Source organism: Solanum lycopersicum, chromosome 1 (genome assembly GCF_036512215.1).
Source record: "Solanum lycopersicum chromosome 1, SLM_r2.1".
Classification (NCBI taxonomy): domain Eukaryota; kingdom Viridiplantae; phylum Streptophyta; class Magnoliopsida; order Solanales; family Solanaceae; genus Solanum; species Solanum lycopersicum.
In genome coordinates, this window is record NC_090800.1 from 94,140,535 (window position 1) to 94,156,523 (window position 15,989).

The 15,989-nt window shown below is 31.1% G+C and overlaps 1 protein-coding gene across 2 annotated transcripts; it reads right to left on the reverse strand.

The window, feature by feature from the left end:
- Positions 1-1,706: 1,706 nt before the first annotated feature.
- On the reverse strand, positions 1,707-9,521 carry LOC101248247 (serine/threonine-protein kinase STY46). Of its 2 annotated transcripts, none has more exons than XM_004231020.5 (16): positions 9,078-9,521; positions 8,590-8,704; positions 8,243-8,316; positions 7,987-8,103; positions 7,468-7,522; positions 7,025-7,135; positions 6,773-6,823; positions 5,553-5,719; positions 5,366-5,473; positions 5,099-5,172; positions 4,786-4,961; positions 3,390-3,485; positions 2,645-2,725; positions 2,496-2,549; positions 2,227-2,361; positions 1,707-1,941 (listed from the first exon to the last, which is right to left on the reverse strand). In XM_004231020.5, exons 1-16 carry the CDS (start codon positions 9,272-9,274, stop codon positions 1,861-1,863), a joined length of 1,692 nt encoding a protein of 563 aa, XP_004231068.2. In that variant the 5' UTR covers positions 9,275-9,521; the 3' UTR covers positions 1,707-1,860. The 2 variants fall into 2 exon arrangements, with proteins under 2 accessions (XP_004231068.2, XP_004231067.2); XM_004231019.5 differs by having other exon boundaries at positions 6,773-6,871.
- Between the last annotated feature and the right edge of the window lie 6,468 nt (positions 9,522-15,989).

Sequence of the window (15,989 nt, forward strand, 5' to 3'; positions counted from 1 at the left end):
ATTAGTACTCCCTCTGTCTCTATTTACTTGTCCATAATTTCTGTTTTAGATGTTTCTATTTATTTGAATATTTTGACAAATTAAGAAAGAATAATTTTTTTTCCTATTATACCCTCATTCAAACTTCTTGAAAATTTCTAAGTTTTAATTCATCCTTTTTACGCCATATTTAATAAGGATAAAATTGTAATTTCACTATGTTAATAATTATTATCTTAATATGCCTGTTTTTTTTAAAGTGGACAACTAAATACTGACAGAAGGAGTAATATATAAATATTTATTTTTAAATACAATTCATGTTGGATCAAATTATTTTTCTAAAGTAAATTTATGGGTGATGAAAAAATCACATGAAAAAATTAAATTTATCACATATAACTTTAGCGGTAGATCAACAAAAATATTTATCTAAATCGATATTCGCTATTTTCATATTTGTAATTTGTATTGTAATATTTACGAAAACATTAACATTTAACTTCATATGATAATATTATTCTTTATATGAATAATTTTTATTCATGTCAAATAAGATATGAGTCATGTGTTTGCAATATATAACTAAAAGAATTTTATTTTAAAAAATTGTTTACTGGAATAAAAATTTGAGCGTTTTAATTTAAAATTTTAAAATATAACATATATATATATATATATATATATATATATATATATATATACAAAAGTAGGTAATCGTTCTTTTTTCTTCTAATGAAAATTTATAATTTATTTTGTCTAGAAATTTCAATATTGTCTTAAGAAAAATAAAATCATAAATATTAAAAAATACGGAGCCCCTAAATCAATAACTATTTTTCAATTCACTATATAAATTTGAATTACGATCCCAAAAATATTTAATATTTAATTATTTTGTTCAAAAATACACTTATCTAAAACATAAAAATTTTATTATAGTGTAATAAAAGTTTGAAACTTCTTCAACTATAAACTTCGTAGCACTTTGCTAGAGTTGGAAATTTCTCTAATTGGTGAAACTATAGCACCATGGGCTACAATTTGATGAGCTTATTCCAATTCCAACACACAATCATGACTCATGAGCTTGAATATTGTTTTTGAGTTCAAAAGAGGAGTGATGAAGAAAATAATATTTTTTTTCTATTTATACTTATTTCAACCACCATATTCACTCATGGTATCTATTTTAATTCTTTTTTTTATAAAATTCACAATTCTAATTTCAAACTCTAAAAAAATTCCTAAAAGTTTGATATTATTTATGGAGTTTTAACTTTTATAAGTTCATAATTCATAAATTGTAGAAACTTTTTGCACTCTAATATATAAGTTTAAATTCTATAAATCATTGGCACTTATTGTGCTCTATTATATTGTGCGTTCTACTTGTCAAAAGTCGAAATCTAGTAATGTGTTAAGGTAGTAACACATTTTATTTAGTATTATATTTATCAAATATTATTTTTGAGGCTAAATTTTAATTTTTGATGACTATCTCACCTAATTTTCTCTCTAAATATTTTAGGCGTAAAACAAACTAGTAGAGCACCACTTTACACACCTCACATTGCCCTTGCATTAGTTAACCAAGTAACGTATGAATAAAAACATATTTTCCCTCTTTAACTTTGGCCTAAACTAAGCCCTGCATTAAGAATCCGAGCAGTATATAAAAAAATAAAAAAAACTAATAAATTTTTCAAGCAGTCGAATAAACTGTGTTCAAAAAATTGAAAGCAAAATTTTTATTCGACTATTGGGGCATTGGTCAGTGAAAAGAACAATCTGTACAGTAAGAATAAATAGGCTAAAAGCATGTTTAAATTAGGTGTAACTAAAAATATCACTGCATCAATATTCTGTATTTGCATCAACTCAGTGATGCCCACGTCTAAGCGCTGAAAAGAATCCTCCAGATGTCTTCTCCTTGCAACGATCTGCTTTTTCATGTCCAACCTGATTGACATGTCAAGTGTTACCGAGATAATATACAGACAGCTAAATTATTAAAAATCTCTTAGTGTGTGCAGGGACTTTGGAAAAATTACGAAACTAAAAAAAAAACAGAAAACAGGAGTATGATAAATGAAGAAGCATGTGCGCAAATGAGGATTGTTATTGAAACAGGGACTGCCAACTCTGAAGGAGTTCAAAGAGAGTGAACTCTTTGTACGGCTACATTTATCGTCAAGGACAACAAATAATTGTTAACTGGTCAACTTCAGAGCAGAAAACACATACCTCTTTTGCTATTTGCTGCAAAATATCGACTATTGCAGAAAAGTCAGGTCTGGATGTTGGATCTTGCTGCCAGCATGTCTCGAGCAGATCAGCAAGTTTAGGAGGAGTGTGCTTGGGTATGGTTGGTCGCAAACCCTGGAAGCAGTTAGAAACTTAATGCCATACCATTTGTGCATATGCATTTCCACATGCATGTGATGAGAAAGCAATGTGCAATCAACTAATATAGTCATATGACGTCAAAGAAAATCAAATAAAAGAAACATTACCTTCTGGACCACTCCAATAGCAGCTTGCAATGGGGTTAAGTACTCATATGGAATCTGGGTAAAACAAAGCAAGTAAACATAGGTATAAACCAAGAATGCACACAACAAAACAAAGGCTAATTCAAAATTTTCCAATCACATATTAGTACCTTTCCTGTCAGCAACTCCCATAGCACAACCCCAAAACTGAATACGTCTGCTTTGTGATCATAGGGCTTGTGTTCTATTACCTTCAAGAAGAAAGATGCTGAAATAAGCCAATGCAGCTAGTCTAACCATCCAATTAGTTTTCCTATTTTGAAGAAACTCCCGAATCAGAAATATCTCACGAATATCACAAATAACGAAATTGTTTTTCCCGAGTTTCTATAACCCTTCCCATTCTCCATCTAGTTTAACTACTATTTAAGCAACTTTAGTGACTCTTACAATGACACAAATGTTATACCAAATTAAATGGAGTCCTTAACACCATGGGCTTGCCTCGAGCAGCCTTAATCCTTGATCATCGCTGCATGTACCAACTAAGCACAACCTCGTTAAGTTTCATCAACCACTACTCACACCTAGGAGGACGCTATACCTAACAAATGTTGGACTTCTTGCCTTGTAACAACCAATGAAATACCTCACACTTATACAGCCAAAACCCTAGCCACCACTATAGTCAACTTTGGAGTTTGAATTCACCAATCAACTGCGCAGAGAGTTGATAGCCAGTGCTTGTAACCACACCACTCCAGTTAAACCAAAAAAAAAAAACTGATAGATACTGCATAGTTTCAGCCGCCTTTAATTTCAATAATGGAAATATAACAAAACTTATGCTCCATAATAAACTGTGTTTTCTTCCCAATTTAAGCATTTAAGGTTAGTTTCTAACTATGGGCATACCTCAGGGGCCATCCATCTATAAGTACCGGTCTCTGCTGTCATGACACCGGTTTGTGCCTTTACCCTGGCAACACCAAAATCAGCCACTTTAACGACCTGAAAAAAGAAATTAGGTAAAAGATGATAAGCAACTGACTAATTTAAGTTATATTGACCTTGACTAAATTGAGTATAATTATTTTTGGGCATCCACTTATGAAATATAAAGCTGATAAAAGGGTATATTGGTTAATTCAACACTTAGACAAGCATCACCGAGTGATTCTTTCAGTTGAAAATATAACATGATCCACATATTTTCCACGAATTTCTAGCAAATTATTGATTACAAACTACTGTCATCTAATTTTAGACAAAATATTCCACCAACTGAATTCAGAATATCGCAGTGTGCATGAAGCACTAATTACTACAACAACATTTTCAATGAAATCCCACAACTGGGGTCTGTACACAGACCTTACCTCTACCTCACAGAGGTAGACAGTCAGTCTTCGAAAGATGAAGCACTAATTACAAGCCAACAAATTAAATCTATAATAGAACCATGCATGCCCAAAACACATTTAATTAAGCCTAGGTACACAGAACAAATGTTTTAACTCAAATTAAAAGGAACTTTAAGGTAAAATTAGTTGAAAACAAAAATATCAGTGAAAGGTTACAGGATAAATGAAAGATCGCAGCCTTAATTTGGCACTATTGAACTCGAATGTTATGAACTGAATTTCAAGGTGAAGCTTAATAAAAAAATTACAATGTAATAATTGAAAGTCTGGATAAACCAAAGGAAGCCATTGCATCATTAATTCATTTTGCACACCTTGTCTCCAAAATTAGACTGTCTGTAGGGAGAAGTGAAGTCCTTCTACAACTGCAGACATGGAGGTAACTGAAACTACAGTTTCAATTACAGCATGTCAGCCTTTTAGACTCAAAACTTGCTTGTATTCTCAAATGCTTTCTGGAAAAGCAATATATTTTTCATGAAAAAAATTTGAAGTAAACAGAGGTGCATCATTGATTCATCTTGAGCAGATTAACTGTAGGCTGATATTAAAAATTTTAGCAAATGTCCCAAGTTCAAGTGGACCATTATTGCTTAGTAAAAAGTGAATAAAAAATGTAATTAGAGGTATTTAAGATATGCAGATTTCTATATCCTTAGTGATATAACCCTCTTTCATGTTTTTGGCCCTCGAAACTAGCCAATGGTTATACATTTGCGCAAAAGAAAAAGGAAATCAATATTTGTAAGCAAATTTAGTTAGACATGATCAAATAGACTAGTACAAATTGATGAATCACTCATATACCACAGCAACTGAAAACATTTTACAATAATACAGCACACAAAGTATATGGTTTTCAGTCTTAACTGAAAAGAAAATCTTACTTCATTTTCATCCATCAGTAGATTGGCGGCCTTCAAGTCCCTATGTATAATATTATTTTGATGCAGGTAGTTCATCCCTTTGGATACATCAATCGCTACTTTAAGCACAGTAGGTAGTTTAAAACTGCCCCTTTGTTTGTGTAAATAGTCATATACACTTCCCCCAGACATGTACTCTACAACCAAAGAAATGTAAAATAAACATATAATAAGAAACTCAAATTGCAATAGATGAAGTGGTTTTGAAAACAGTAACAATTCAATTTTGAGACAATTCTGCCAGTTGAGTGGACCTGAATTTGACATTTAATACCTGTTACTATACACAAGTTGGGAGGGCTAGTACAAGCCCCTATGAACTGCACAACGTTCTTGTGACGAACTTTTCTGCAAGTACAAATATAACACAGTATCAGAGGAAAGATAACCACTTGACATGGTGAATAATCGTCTATTTGTCCTGAAAAGTATAGGATATTGGAAAGTGACAATATACCACATTGTCTGAACACAGTTTAAGCACAGAGAAATACATCAAACATAATAGCCATAAGCTTCATAGGGGGGTTACCGGACAGACCTCATGATATACACTTCTTGGGCGAACTCCGTCTGCAATTCTGTGTTCAAGCGCTCAGATTTTAGGATTTTGATAGCTACTTCTTGACTGCAGTATGTACCTTTATATCTGAAACAAATACCTAATTAATTAAGTCTCCAGGAAACCCAAATGATCAGATGAATGATTTAGCTCATAACAAACTTACAAGTCACCATATGAACCAGATGCAATCTTGTATTCAAATTTTAGTAGCTGATGATCAATTTCCCAGACATCAACGCCATCAAAAGGTATTGTCAAATGGTCAAATTCACATTTGATCATGTCTTGTTCCTGCTTTTTTAGTGATTTTGATGGGCTAGGCCATGATTTCTGCATGGAGCTACCCTTGTTAAATGATAAGTACACAAACCTTACAGACAACTGGCAAAAAAATATATTGCTCAGAAAGGAAAGCAAGGAACGACTTATGCTAGTTACTGAGGAAGTATCATCATTATGCAAACAGCAAGATGTCCGCTCTTAGTAGAGCTTCTAGTATATACCCATGAGATAGGAACGATAATTAAAAAGTTATCTACAATACGATTCTATAAATAAGATTGCAAACTCATGACTGCTCCTTTCCCTGTTCAGGAATTTCCTGTCAGCATCCAGAAATCGATAGGTATGGACACAAACATAAAACTGAACCTGATTGTTGATTCTGGGGACTTCAATCATGAACAAGCCACTCTTTATCTATTCCTCCATTTCTTTTAAGTAGATGTCCCATTAGATCATGAGGGTGCCTCTATAGCAAGAAATTTGGTATTCTCTCTTATTGAACCCAAATATATGAAAGTACTAAAAGCATGGAGCTTGTAGCTAGCATTTCACAATTTAACGGGGAGCAAAAAGCAATTGTGGATCTATTTACACATTATTTTATAATTGATTTGTGTAACTAAACTAGATTTTCAGATATCCATATATCTTGTGTAACCAACCTTTTCTAGATGTAACTACATTGAAAACGTATTAGCAGCATACATAACTTGGGACCTAAAAACAATTGTCTCAACAAATTAAAAAAAACATAAAACATTAGTAAAAAAACAACACAATGCTTTAGTCCCAAGGAGTGACACAGCAAGTTTGACCACACAAATTCTATCTAGCATGATACAACTTTTTTTAAAACTTTTTTTAGCATGATACAACACTTGATTGCCAGGAAACAATATTTGAAAATAAAGAACCCGGGCACTAAACAGCTTTAAGAAAGTCTTAAGGTTCCAGAAGTCATTATAATTGGAGAATGATTTTATTTTCAAAGAATCATCCGTCATACATAGTTGGATTTAATTAGTGTAATGAAAAAAACACGAACAGAAATCTCAGAATATCAATGTCATCGTATAAAACAAAATAACAGGAAAGTACCTCCGTTCTCGAGATTTCCCTCTCTAATGCAGCTCGAAGTTGCACAACTTCCTGATAAGAAATGAGATCAGAAGGAATAACAGACCACCCCACCATGCCCTAAAAACCATGGAAGATGATAATGGAAACAGAAATTTAAACCATGCATACATAATCTGTCACTTCCTGATATTAGGTCACAAAACATAACAGACATGAATCCAGATCAAAGTGACCTGGTCAGTAAATGAGGATATAATGTCAGAGACATACCTCATAGGGCCAACCATCAACAACAAAGACATCTAGGGAGTAGCCGTCCACAGTGGAAAAGGCATGTGCTTCCTGGATGTTCAGCCCAAGCTCAGCTAGTAATGAAGTTAACTGTCATATTCAAAGGTTCATCATCGTCTCAGATTTCTTCTTCATGAGATATAAACTTATAAGAAACACTACTTGTTTTCTAGCAATACCAATCTTTTCTCATCACACAACCTAACAATACCAAGGACAACTTTTTATGAATCATAGTGCGCAATCAAAAATGATTATATCTGCTATACTTGTGCATCTCAGATCATGCTACATTTTGTAATCTGTATTAAGATGAGAATAGTCTGTTTCATGAAACAGATGGAACACACAAAGCCATGCCCTTACGTCCACAAATGTTAAATATCAAGCACATAATGTATTGAATAAATTAAATCAATTACCTGGCTGAGAAGTTTTGGCTTGTCAACCATTGAGAATGTTATTTCATGCATTGGCCTGCATAGTTAATTAAATTTAATGCTTCATACTCATCAAAGCGGCATGTAGAAAGAAAAGGGAAAGAAGTGGGTGATAGTCATACTTGGACATCACAGTAATGACAAGACATACATAGATTTTGGGTGAATTGGGTAGTTTTTTCAAGTAGTGTTGTAGGTGTCCTCTCTGGTTACCCTAAAATGGGTGCTATAAAGGATAAATGTAGTTGAAGAAACCAAGAAAAAGTGTAAAATCTCAAAATAAAATTATAACAATGATAATTGTAATGTCCGGACCAATTGGCATGCACCTCAACTAATTCTACTAGATACCTGCCACCTCCCACCAACTACAGGTATCATATGGAAAGAATCATCTATTGTTTCTCTCCGCTTGGATTTGAACTTGAGACCTCATGGTTCTTAACCACTTCACTGACCACTAGGCCATACCCTTGGTGCTAAAGATATCAAAAATTTTACCGTGAAATATTTGCACAAGTAGGAGCAGCATCCTCATCTTGAACTTCAGATTTGACAACTTCGCAAGCTAGGGCTTCAAGATTAGGAGAAGAACCAAAGGCAGGTGGAGGATGGATGCTACACATAAAAAGGGAGGTAATTATTTAGCATAGTTAATGACAACTAAGAATTCAAAATTATACTGAAGGAGATTTAAACAATGGAAAGGGGATTCAATTAATCACTAGTCACTAGATAGTCAAAAAAGTAAAATTACCTTCTACTAATTTGCTCCTTTGCAGAGCTCGAATAAACAGAATCTACTGAGTTTTCATCAGGAATGGGAGCAACCTGCGTGATGCCAAGTTCGATTCAATCCACAACTAGCATAAACTGGGATTAATTAGATACTGAAGAAGCAACCATAAAATAAAATACAAAAGCCCAAGATATCATGGAGATGCATTGCACTGGTGAACTACTTGAAGTGAAAGAACATTTAATACATCCTCCTTAAATCCAAAAAGGACATATTTTAGTGTTCACCATATCAAAAGCAAAAACAGCTATATACAAGGTGTTATTTGCAAGCTTGTGAAGCCTCAATCTCCACAGACTGCTTACCTGCACCAACCGGACTTCAAAGGCAGGTCTATTAGCTGGATCATGTGCAAGATGTAGTAATCGCTTGTGTGTGAGTACATCTTCTGCCCTCTCAACATTCACATCCAATGCGTACCTTAAGTTTTTTTAAAAAAATCAATTCATTGATCAATCAATTTTGGCTGTGGCACTAGTATCGCAACATTGTTGCCTGAAAGCGAACAGTACTGAACTGATTATCGAATTCATTTGGTTCAACGAAATGTTAAGCGAAACAATGAGTGATATTTTTCAACTTGTAAAACTTGATGATTAAATATGATAAGAAGATAGGAACTAATGAACAAAACTCCTAAAAGCACAACAAAACAAATGGGAATGGACAACTGCACTCAATTATGTTCAAACATACATTGAAGATCATATGTAAAAATAGCATCGTCTATATAAAAAAAACAATATAATAATGTAATGAGGAGTGAGAGAATAAAGAGGTAAAGTTATACTACCGAGTAGGAAGGCGATTGAAATGAGCCCAAAGTTCATCGTCAAAAGCAGATTGTAAAGTGTCGTTATTGTCAGATTCTTCTTTAAGCCTCCGAAGCACCTCATTGTAAACCTCCAATTTTTTCCTATGAAAACGACCACTGGTAGTGGCCGAATCCACCACTCTACTACCACAACTCTCGTTATCCTTTATTGCCATTTGAGTCACGGTGCAGTTTACGTAAAGTGAATGAGATGAAAAATTTCAAAATTGTATATGCATGTTTGTTGGAGTGGTTTATTTCATTCCGTTGGCGTTTTGAATCCAATGAATGTAGGTGAGCTGACCCGGAGGCGGAGAGGGGTTTCGTCTTTTCTTGAAAAGATAGATGTAATGTAACCACGGCGCATGTACAGTCAACTTGACGTGGATTTGCTTTATCTTCGCCTTTTATATAATCTTCCTTAAGAAATATTCACAATAGAAACTCTATTTAACTCAGTCATGATTAAACCCACCCACAACAAGTGGTACTACTAAAGAGTAATAATAAATAATACTTTTAATTTATTAAACTAAATCTTTGAAAATAAAAATAATATAGAATTAGTAAATATTTTTACTAATAAATATAGCAACATATTAAAAGTGTGGGTGGGAGGGAGGGGTTAGAAAATAAAACGGAACAGATTACGCATATTCCCCGAATATTAGTTGGCCTTTTAAGTTATTTCTGTATTCTTCCGTATTTTTTTTAGGATGTTTTAAACTCTTCTTTTACTGAATTGGTAAATCGATCAAATCGTCTTTTTATGAAATAGAAATAAAATCTACGATATTTTAAATGAATTATAATTATGTTATTGTTAATGCGTATTAACTGGGCTATTAAGCCAAAGCTCACCGCAATACTAGCCAATCAGCGTTCCACAAACGGGATCCACCATTGCTAATAACATCAATGTATAATAATCTTTTGAGACAAACAGTACATAATTAAGTAGGTACACTTCATCTAAAAGAGTACAACTAATTTACACGATAATTATGGTTTGTATGGATAATAATACTTGATACAAAGCTTGTCTGTACAATCAAAGAATAAATGAATCTTATATTAAAAAGGTTGTTTATGAATATATTGAAATAACTATATTAATTGAAAGAACTATATCTACTCTTAAAAAATTATTTCATTTCATTAAATAAAATAATTTGATAAATCTTTTTGAAGAGGGAGCTAATCATTTTGATAATATACCAGAGCAGTTTCAGTAATACATGAATTATTATATTTAGTACTACGCTCATCAGGAAAATGTTACCTATTAATAATTGTTTTAAGTCTTTTATTAGAGTATTTTTTACAAGACTTTATAACTTTTTGCTCGTGAACTTTTGGGTTGAAAACGAGTTTGCCTTATTCTTCCGTTCATAGCAAATTAAAGACATGAAATGTAGATATGAGAAAGCGAGAAATCCTAAATGATCATTTGCAAATTGTTGTTCTACTTTGAAAGTTTATTGTTCAATAATTTCTATCGAGACATCAAATCATGAACATATATAACTCGTGCAAATAAATATATTGAGTCATTATATTGTTTAATTTTATCAAATATCGCAATTGTATAATTCATATTATATTTATATTTTTAATACAAGACAAGCTAACTTGAGATTGAAGCGTAATAATTATGATTATATTAAAGCTGAGCAATTAATTTAAATTTGAAGTGCATTTTTTCATAATAAGCCTTTAGATCTAATTTTGAATTGAACTTGAAATGGAGACGTACAAAAACCTTTTTTTAATGACGAGATTAATTTTTTTAAAAAATAAATAATAAATGAATTGACTTTCAAAAATAAAGTGATTGTACTCAATATTTCATTGTTGACTTTTGGCTCAAGGAGAATGGTGCTCTATTAATAATTTTGTTTATGGAATTAATGTTAGGGATATAAGATTTTCCTGCTTGAGGGATTACATTTGATATCCATGCATGCACCTACCTTAATTATTGTTATTTTATTTATTTGTTGATTAATTTGGTTCTCCACCATATACACGTTATCATTATCTTTTTGACGATCAAATTAGGCAAAATTCCTATTTCAGATACTCCATTGTGATTTGTTAAAAGTGTAAGATCCTCCATTAACGAGTCAAATGCCTTTTTTTTAATCATCTACCTTTTGAACTTCTTTAACATATTTAATTTGAAAAATCAAGTGCAAAGTTACTAGAGATACAAAGAAAAAAAAAAGGAAGTAGTGTCTTGATCGATATGTATTCAACTTGCAATTTTTGTTTTGTATAAAATATAAAGGAGCCGTGATATGTGTGGTCTTTAATCTTAATTAATCATATCATTATAGAAATATATATTGTAATTAGAATAATTCAGAATCCGCCCATGGCATTAAAGTGACCGACCTGATTGCTCTAATTCTAGATGCGCATAAACAAATAGTATAAACCCTAGTTATAGATTAACCAAATGAAAAATTCAATATAATATTACTACAAAGTACCAATTCATTGATTAGTTTAACTTATCAGTGTGTCATAAATATATTTAATTAAATAAATATAAGAGCGTGAAAAATTAATAAAATTTTGACTTTTTTCCTACTTAGTTTAGTTAAACGGGTGTAATTTAATCATATATATTTGAAATACTCGTCGTTACCTTCTATGATGATTGAAATTTATTATCGTAAACACAATGTATTTACCAAAGAATAAACAAATTACTATGAATGCCATTCTCATGTATAAATAAGATCAGATGAAGTTGATGAACTGGACTTTTTCTTTTTCATTTTTCGAATAAAACCGAAGAAATATAACTCAATTTATTTAATTGTATTCTCAATATATCCCTCATGTGCGAGCTTAATTTTTTTTTTTTATGAGTGAAGTATATAAAAATTCTTTTTATTTCGATCTCAAAACATATGTCTGCTATAGTATCATGTTCAAGTGTGTGATCATTTCATCTAAAATCTTAACCTGTCAGAAAAAGCGCACGCTTATTATTATTTAATTGTAGGTGACCTTTGGGATTAAGGAAAGGTCATTTTATTTTTTTGTTATATAAGCGGAGACCTGCAGCCGGGGCCGGGCGGAATAGCGGCTTCCCCAAGTAATGCTTCAAATCGAATCTTATCCAACTTGATCAATCAATAATTTTATATATCCATATGCTTACGTGGAATAGAGTCACATATTCATTCATCCCTCCTCTTTTGATTTCATTAAAACTAGACTTGATTGTTTTTCCAACGTGCTATCAATTAGCTGGCTGCTTCCACAAACACGACCCCACATTTAATTGTAATAATGCAATTTACTCCATGTTCCGATTTAAAAGAACCCAATTTGAATTTCAAAAAATTACATTTAAAAATTTTATAGAGTAATTATTTTTATTTTATTTTTTTTAAAAAGTAAAAATTAATATTTATACTATTTTTTTTTAAACTGTGTGATAATTAATATTTGAACGAATATGATTTGAAACTTGATACTTTAGAATTCTCAATTCACTTCATCGATCGATTACTAGCTATGCCATCCCTGGTTTTGGTACTTTAATTTTAAGGCTTAATATATCAATAAACTTTTAATACTTGTCAATATATTTACTTTTATACTCAAAATATTTTTTATTTCGATTGATCACATGGTGAAGTATTATTCATGCTATAATACTTTCAATTCAAGATTTTAATTTTTTTTTGGAATAAGTTAACCATACGTTTCCTTTCTTTTAACTATACAAATTAACACAACAAACTTGAAGCTCTTTTACTTGATGTGTGTATGATGAAAGAATTAAGAATGACATATTTTATGTGATAAATTTACCTATTTAATAATACGTGTACAATAAACTTGAAGTAAATATATTATATAAAAATACTTTATCATGTGTTTAAGTACTGAAATTATTATAAATTTTCAATGTGTATGTTTGAGCTGTAATAATACAAATGTTTGAGCTGTAATAAAACAAATAGAAGCAAGGACCACATTATATATATATATATATATCCACATTTTGATGTCATGTTTCTTTGTGGGCAAGTCATTTATTGTCCACACAATGCTTTCACCAGATTATTGGAAACTCGCAACCAATAAATTAAATTTTAGTTTCGTATGCTTTTGATAAGATTATGATAAAGAAAATTTTTCCAGTAATTTATTGCAAGGGTCACATGTCTCTTGCGCTTATAAATGGTCCCTCTAAATTCAATTGTTTTGAATATTGATTTTGCGTATATATATATATATACAATCAACGAAATAAACCAAAGTCATAATGTGATCATCAAATTTTGGATAGCTACCTTGGATATTTTTATCTAATCTTTCAAATCTCAATAATATATTAAAAAAATTAAAGAACCATATATATATATATATATATATATATATATTCTTTTTTTAAAAAAGCATACACGTTTGGAGCAAGCTTGTTCTCTTTAATTTACCTTTTCTTGTCGCACATATGGGAAGATTATATCAATATTAAAAAGAAGAAAGGAAATTACATAATTAGATGTTGAAATAAAAAAGTTTTAGCAATTATTAGTACTTTATTTTTAAACCAAAAACATATTTTCCTTCTATTCTTTTGATAAAAGGATTAATAAGTTACAATTTCACTGTAGTGACCCTGCCTTCGTCATTTCCTCCCTGCAGCTAAGGTAACAATTTCGAATATATATATATATATATATATATATATATATATATATAAAAATAAATAAACCCGAAAACTTATTAATTATTTTTTATTGTGCTTTTTTTCTATTTCAACCGATTAAAGCCAAGGTAACAATTTGTAGTTGATCATTTATTTCCATTGGGTGTACAATTATGTCATAGCTCGACACCTGAACATAACAAGAAGGATGTAGATCGTGTATACATTACGTTCATTGAATCTAGACCAGTTTCTTAAGTTCATTGAATGTAGACATTATTACTACAACTATCATTTGATTTACAATTATTCACATTATTATTAACTTAATCAACCAATTAACTACTACTACTGCTTGTAGTCGACAAAGGAATCCAAAATCCTGCTTATAAATCCAAATCTTATATTTTTTTTGGTTCACAAACTTTAGATTCACCAATTCCGCGACTTGTAAAATAGTCTAAAAGCTACTTAATTTTTTTATTTAAGGATAAGAGAAACGAAAAGAACATTATAAGTTTGAATAGTCATCCAACTAAGTAATTAAGATTCTCAAAAAAAAAAAAATATCAAATCAGTTGTTCAAAATGGAAGTAAACGGTTTATTTTGTTTATTTATTTTGCAATATTCGTATGACAAATACTGAGATACCACGTAGAGTTAACGAACAGTGTCTAATATTTGTCTTTTTTTCTGAATCTGGACATCTAGCTATTTCTTTGGTAGGATAATATAGGAAAATGGAATTCAAAGCAATTATTGTTTAGAATAATATGAGATATCTGCCCTTTTTTTTTTTTTAGATTATCTGAAATGACAAATGCCCTGCACAAATTAAATAATACATTAAATTAGAGTTGGTATAATCTTGAGAGGTCAATGTACTTGTTGTCGAACGATAACTGGTTGAGCTTTGAGCTTCAACGTTGTACAATGTACCATTTCAAATCGGAGTCTCCCATGTTTGGTATAAAATCAAATATTTTTCGTAATTTTTTTTTTTTGACAAACATATGTAGATTTTTCCTTATTTTATTTTTGTGTTAATGTAAGTAAAAAAATGTATCCTAAAAGTATTTATATATAGCCTAGACAAATAGTAGGAGATGCAGGGATAGGGTGTACGGAGTGGTGAATATGAAGAGGATATCATTTATAGAGTTTGTTTTTTCTACTTCTATTAGGAAAGTCATCCTCACTTTTTTTAAGTAACTTATTTTTCTAGAAGAAATATTTCTAATCATCGAACATGAAAAAATTAAACTACATTTTTTCTCTATACCGAACACACCATTTCTATTTAGCAGTTAAAATTTTAGAATGAATCGAAATTATTGTATCTGGTGGTGTACTATTTATTTAACGAAGGTCGCTATAAAGCTATTGGAAAGCTAAGAAATAAGGAATTGGAGTAGATGTAGAAACAAAAAAGGAATAACATACAACTGTATTTACGATATATCTGTTAAAACATTGTAAAAAAGTTTTTGGCATTGTCGTTGCCATTTAATTAATTGTAAACAATTAGCACATGCTCAAAGTGTTTACACCCACCTATGCAAATTTATAATTCAGTGCTGTGTACATATTAATTAACCATTGATTAAGTAGTAAGAATTTCTATACAAACACATAATTGGCGGGTAAGTTTTTATTGATTATTTCACATTGTCATATCATCTTGAAAAGTTATGTTATTTTGGGCAGACTTTACGTTATATTTTAAAAATTCTATACTTTGTCCACACACACAAAATTTAACTTAATTTACCCAACAAAAAAAGACCAAAAACACCCCTAACCTATTGGGAATTTGGCTTAAAAATACACTTCTTCCACTTATTGAACCCTCAAAACTTTTTATTACTGTATATTTTTGGGCTAAAAAATGCCACCACTTGGGATGCCCATGCAATAATCAAATATTCCCAAGTAACTGGCACTTGCCATGTGATAGGGTTAGGAAACATGCCCGAGGTCAAGGTTCCACTGTTTTTCCAGTGTCATAACAGGATATCCTGCCAACCATGTTATCATCAAAATGCCATCCAATTTGTATGGATAGGAACCAAAGCAAGCAACAAAAACACGAATAAACAGAAAAAAAGATATGGCCAAATTGTGAAACAAAACAAGATATATGTACTTGTGGACAATTTCACATTCTCACCTTGCAGTAGATGATGCTCAGCATCATATGTATGCAAAGTGC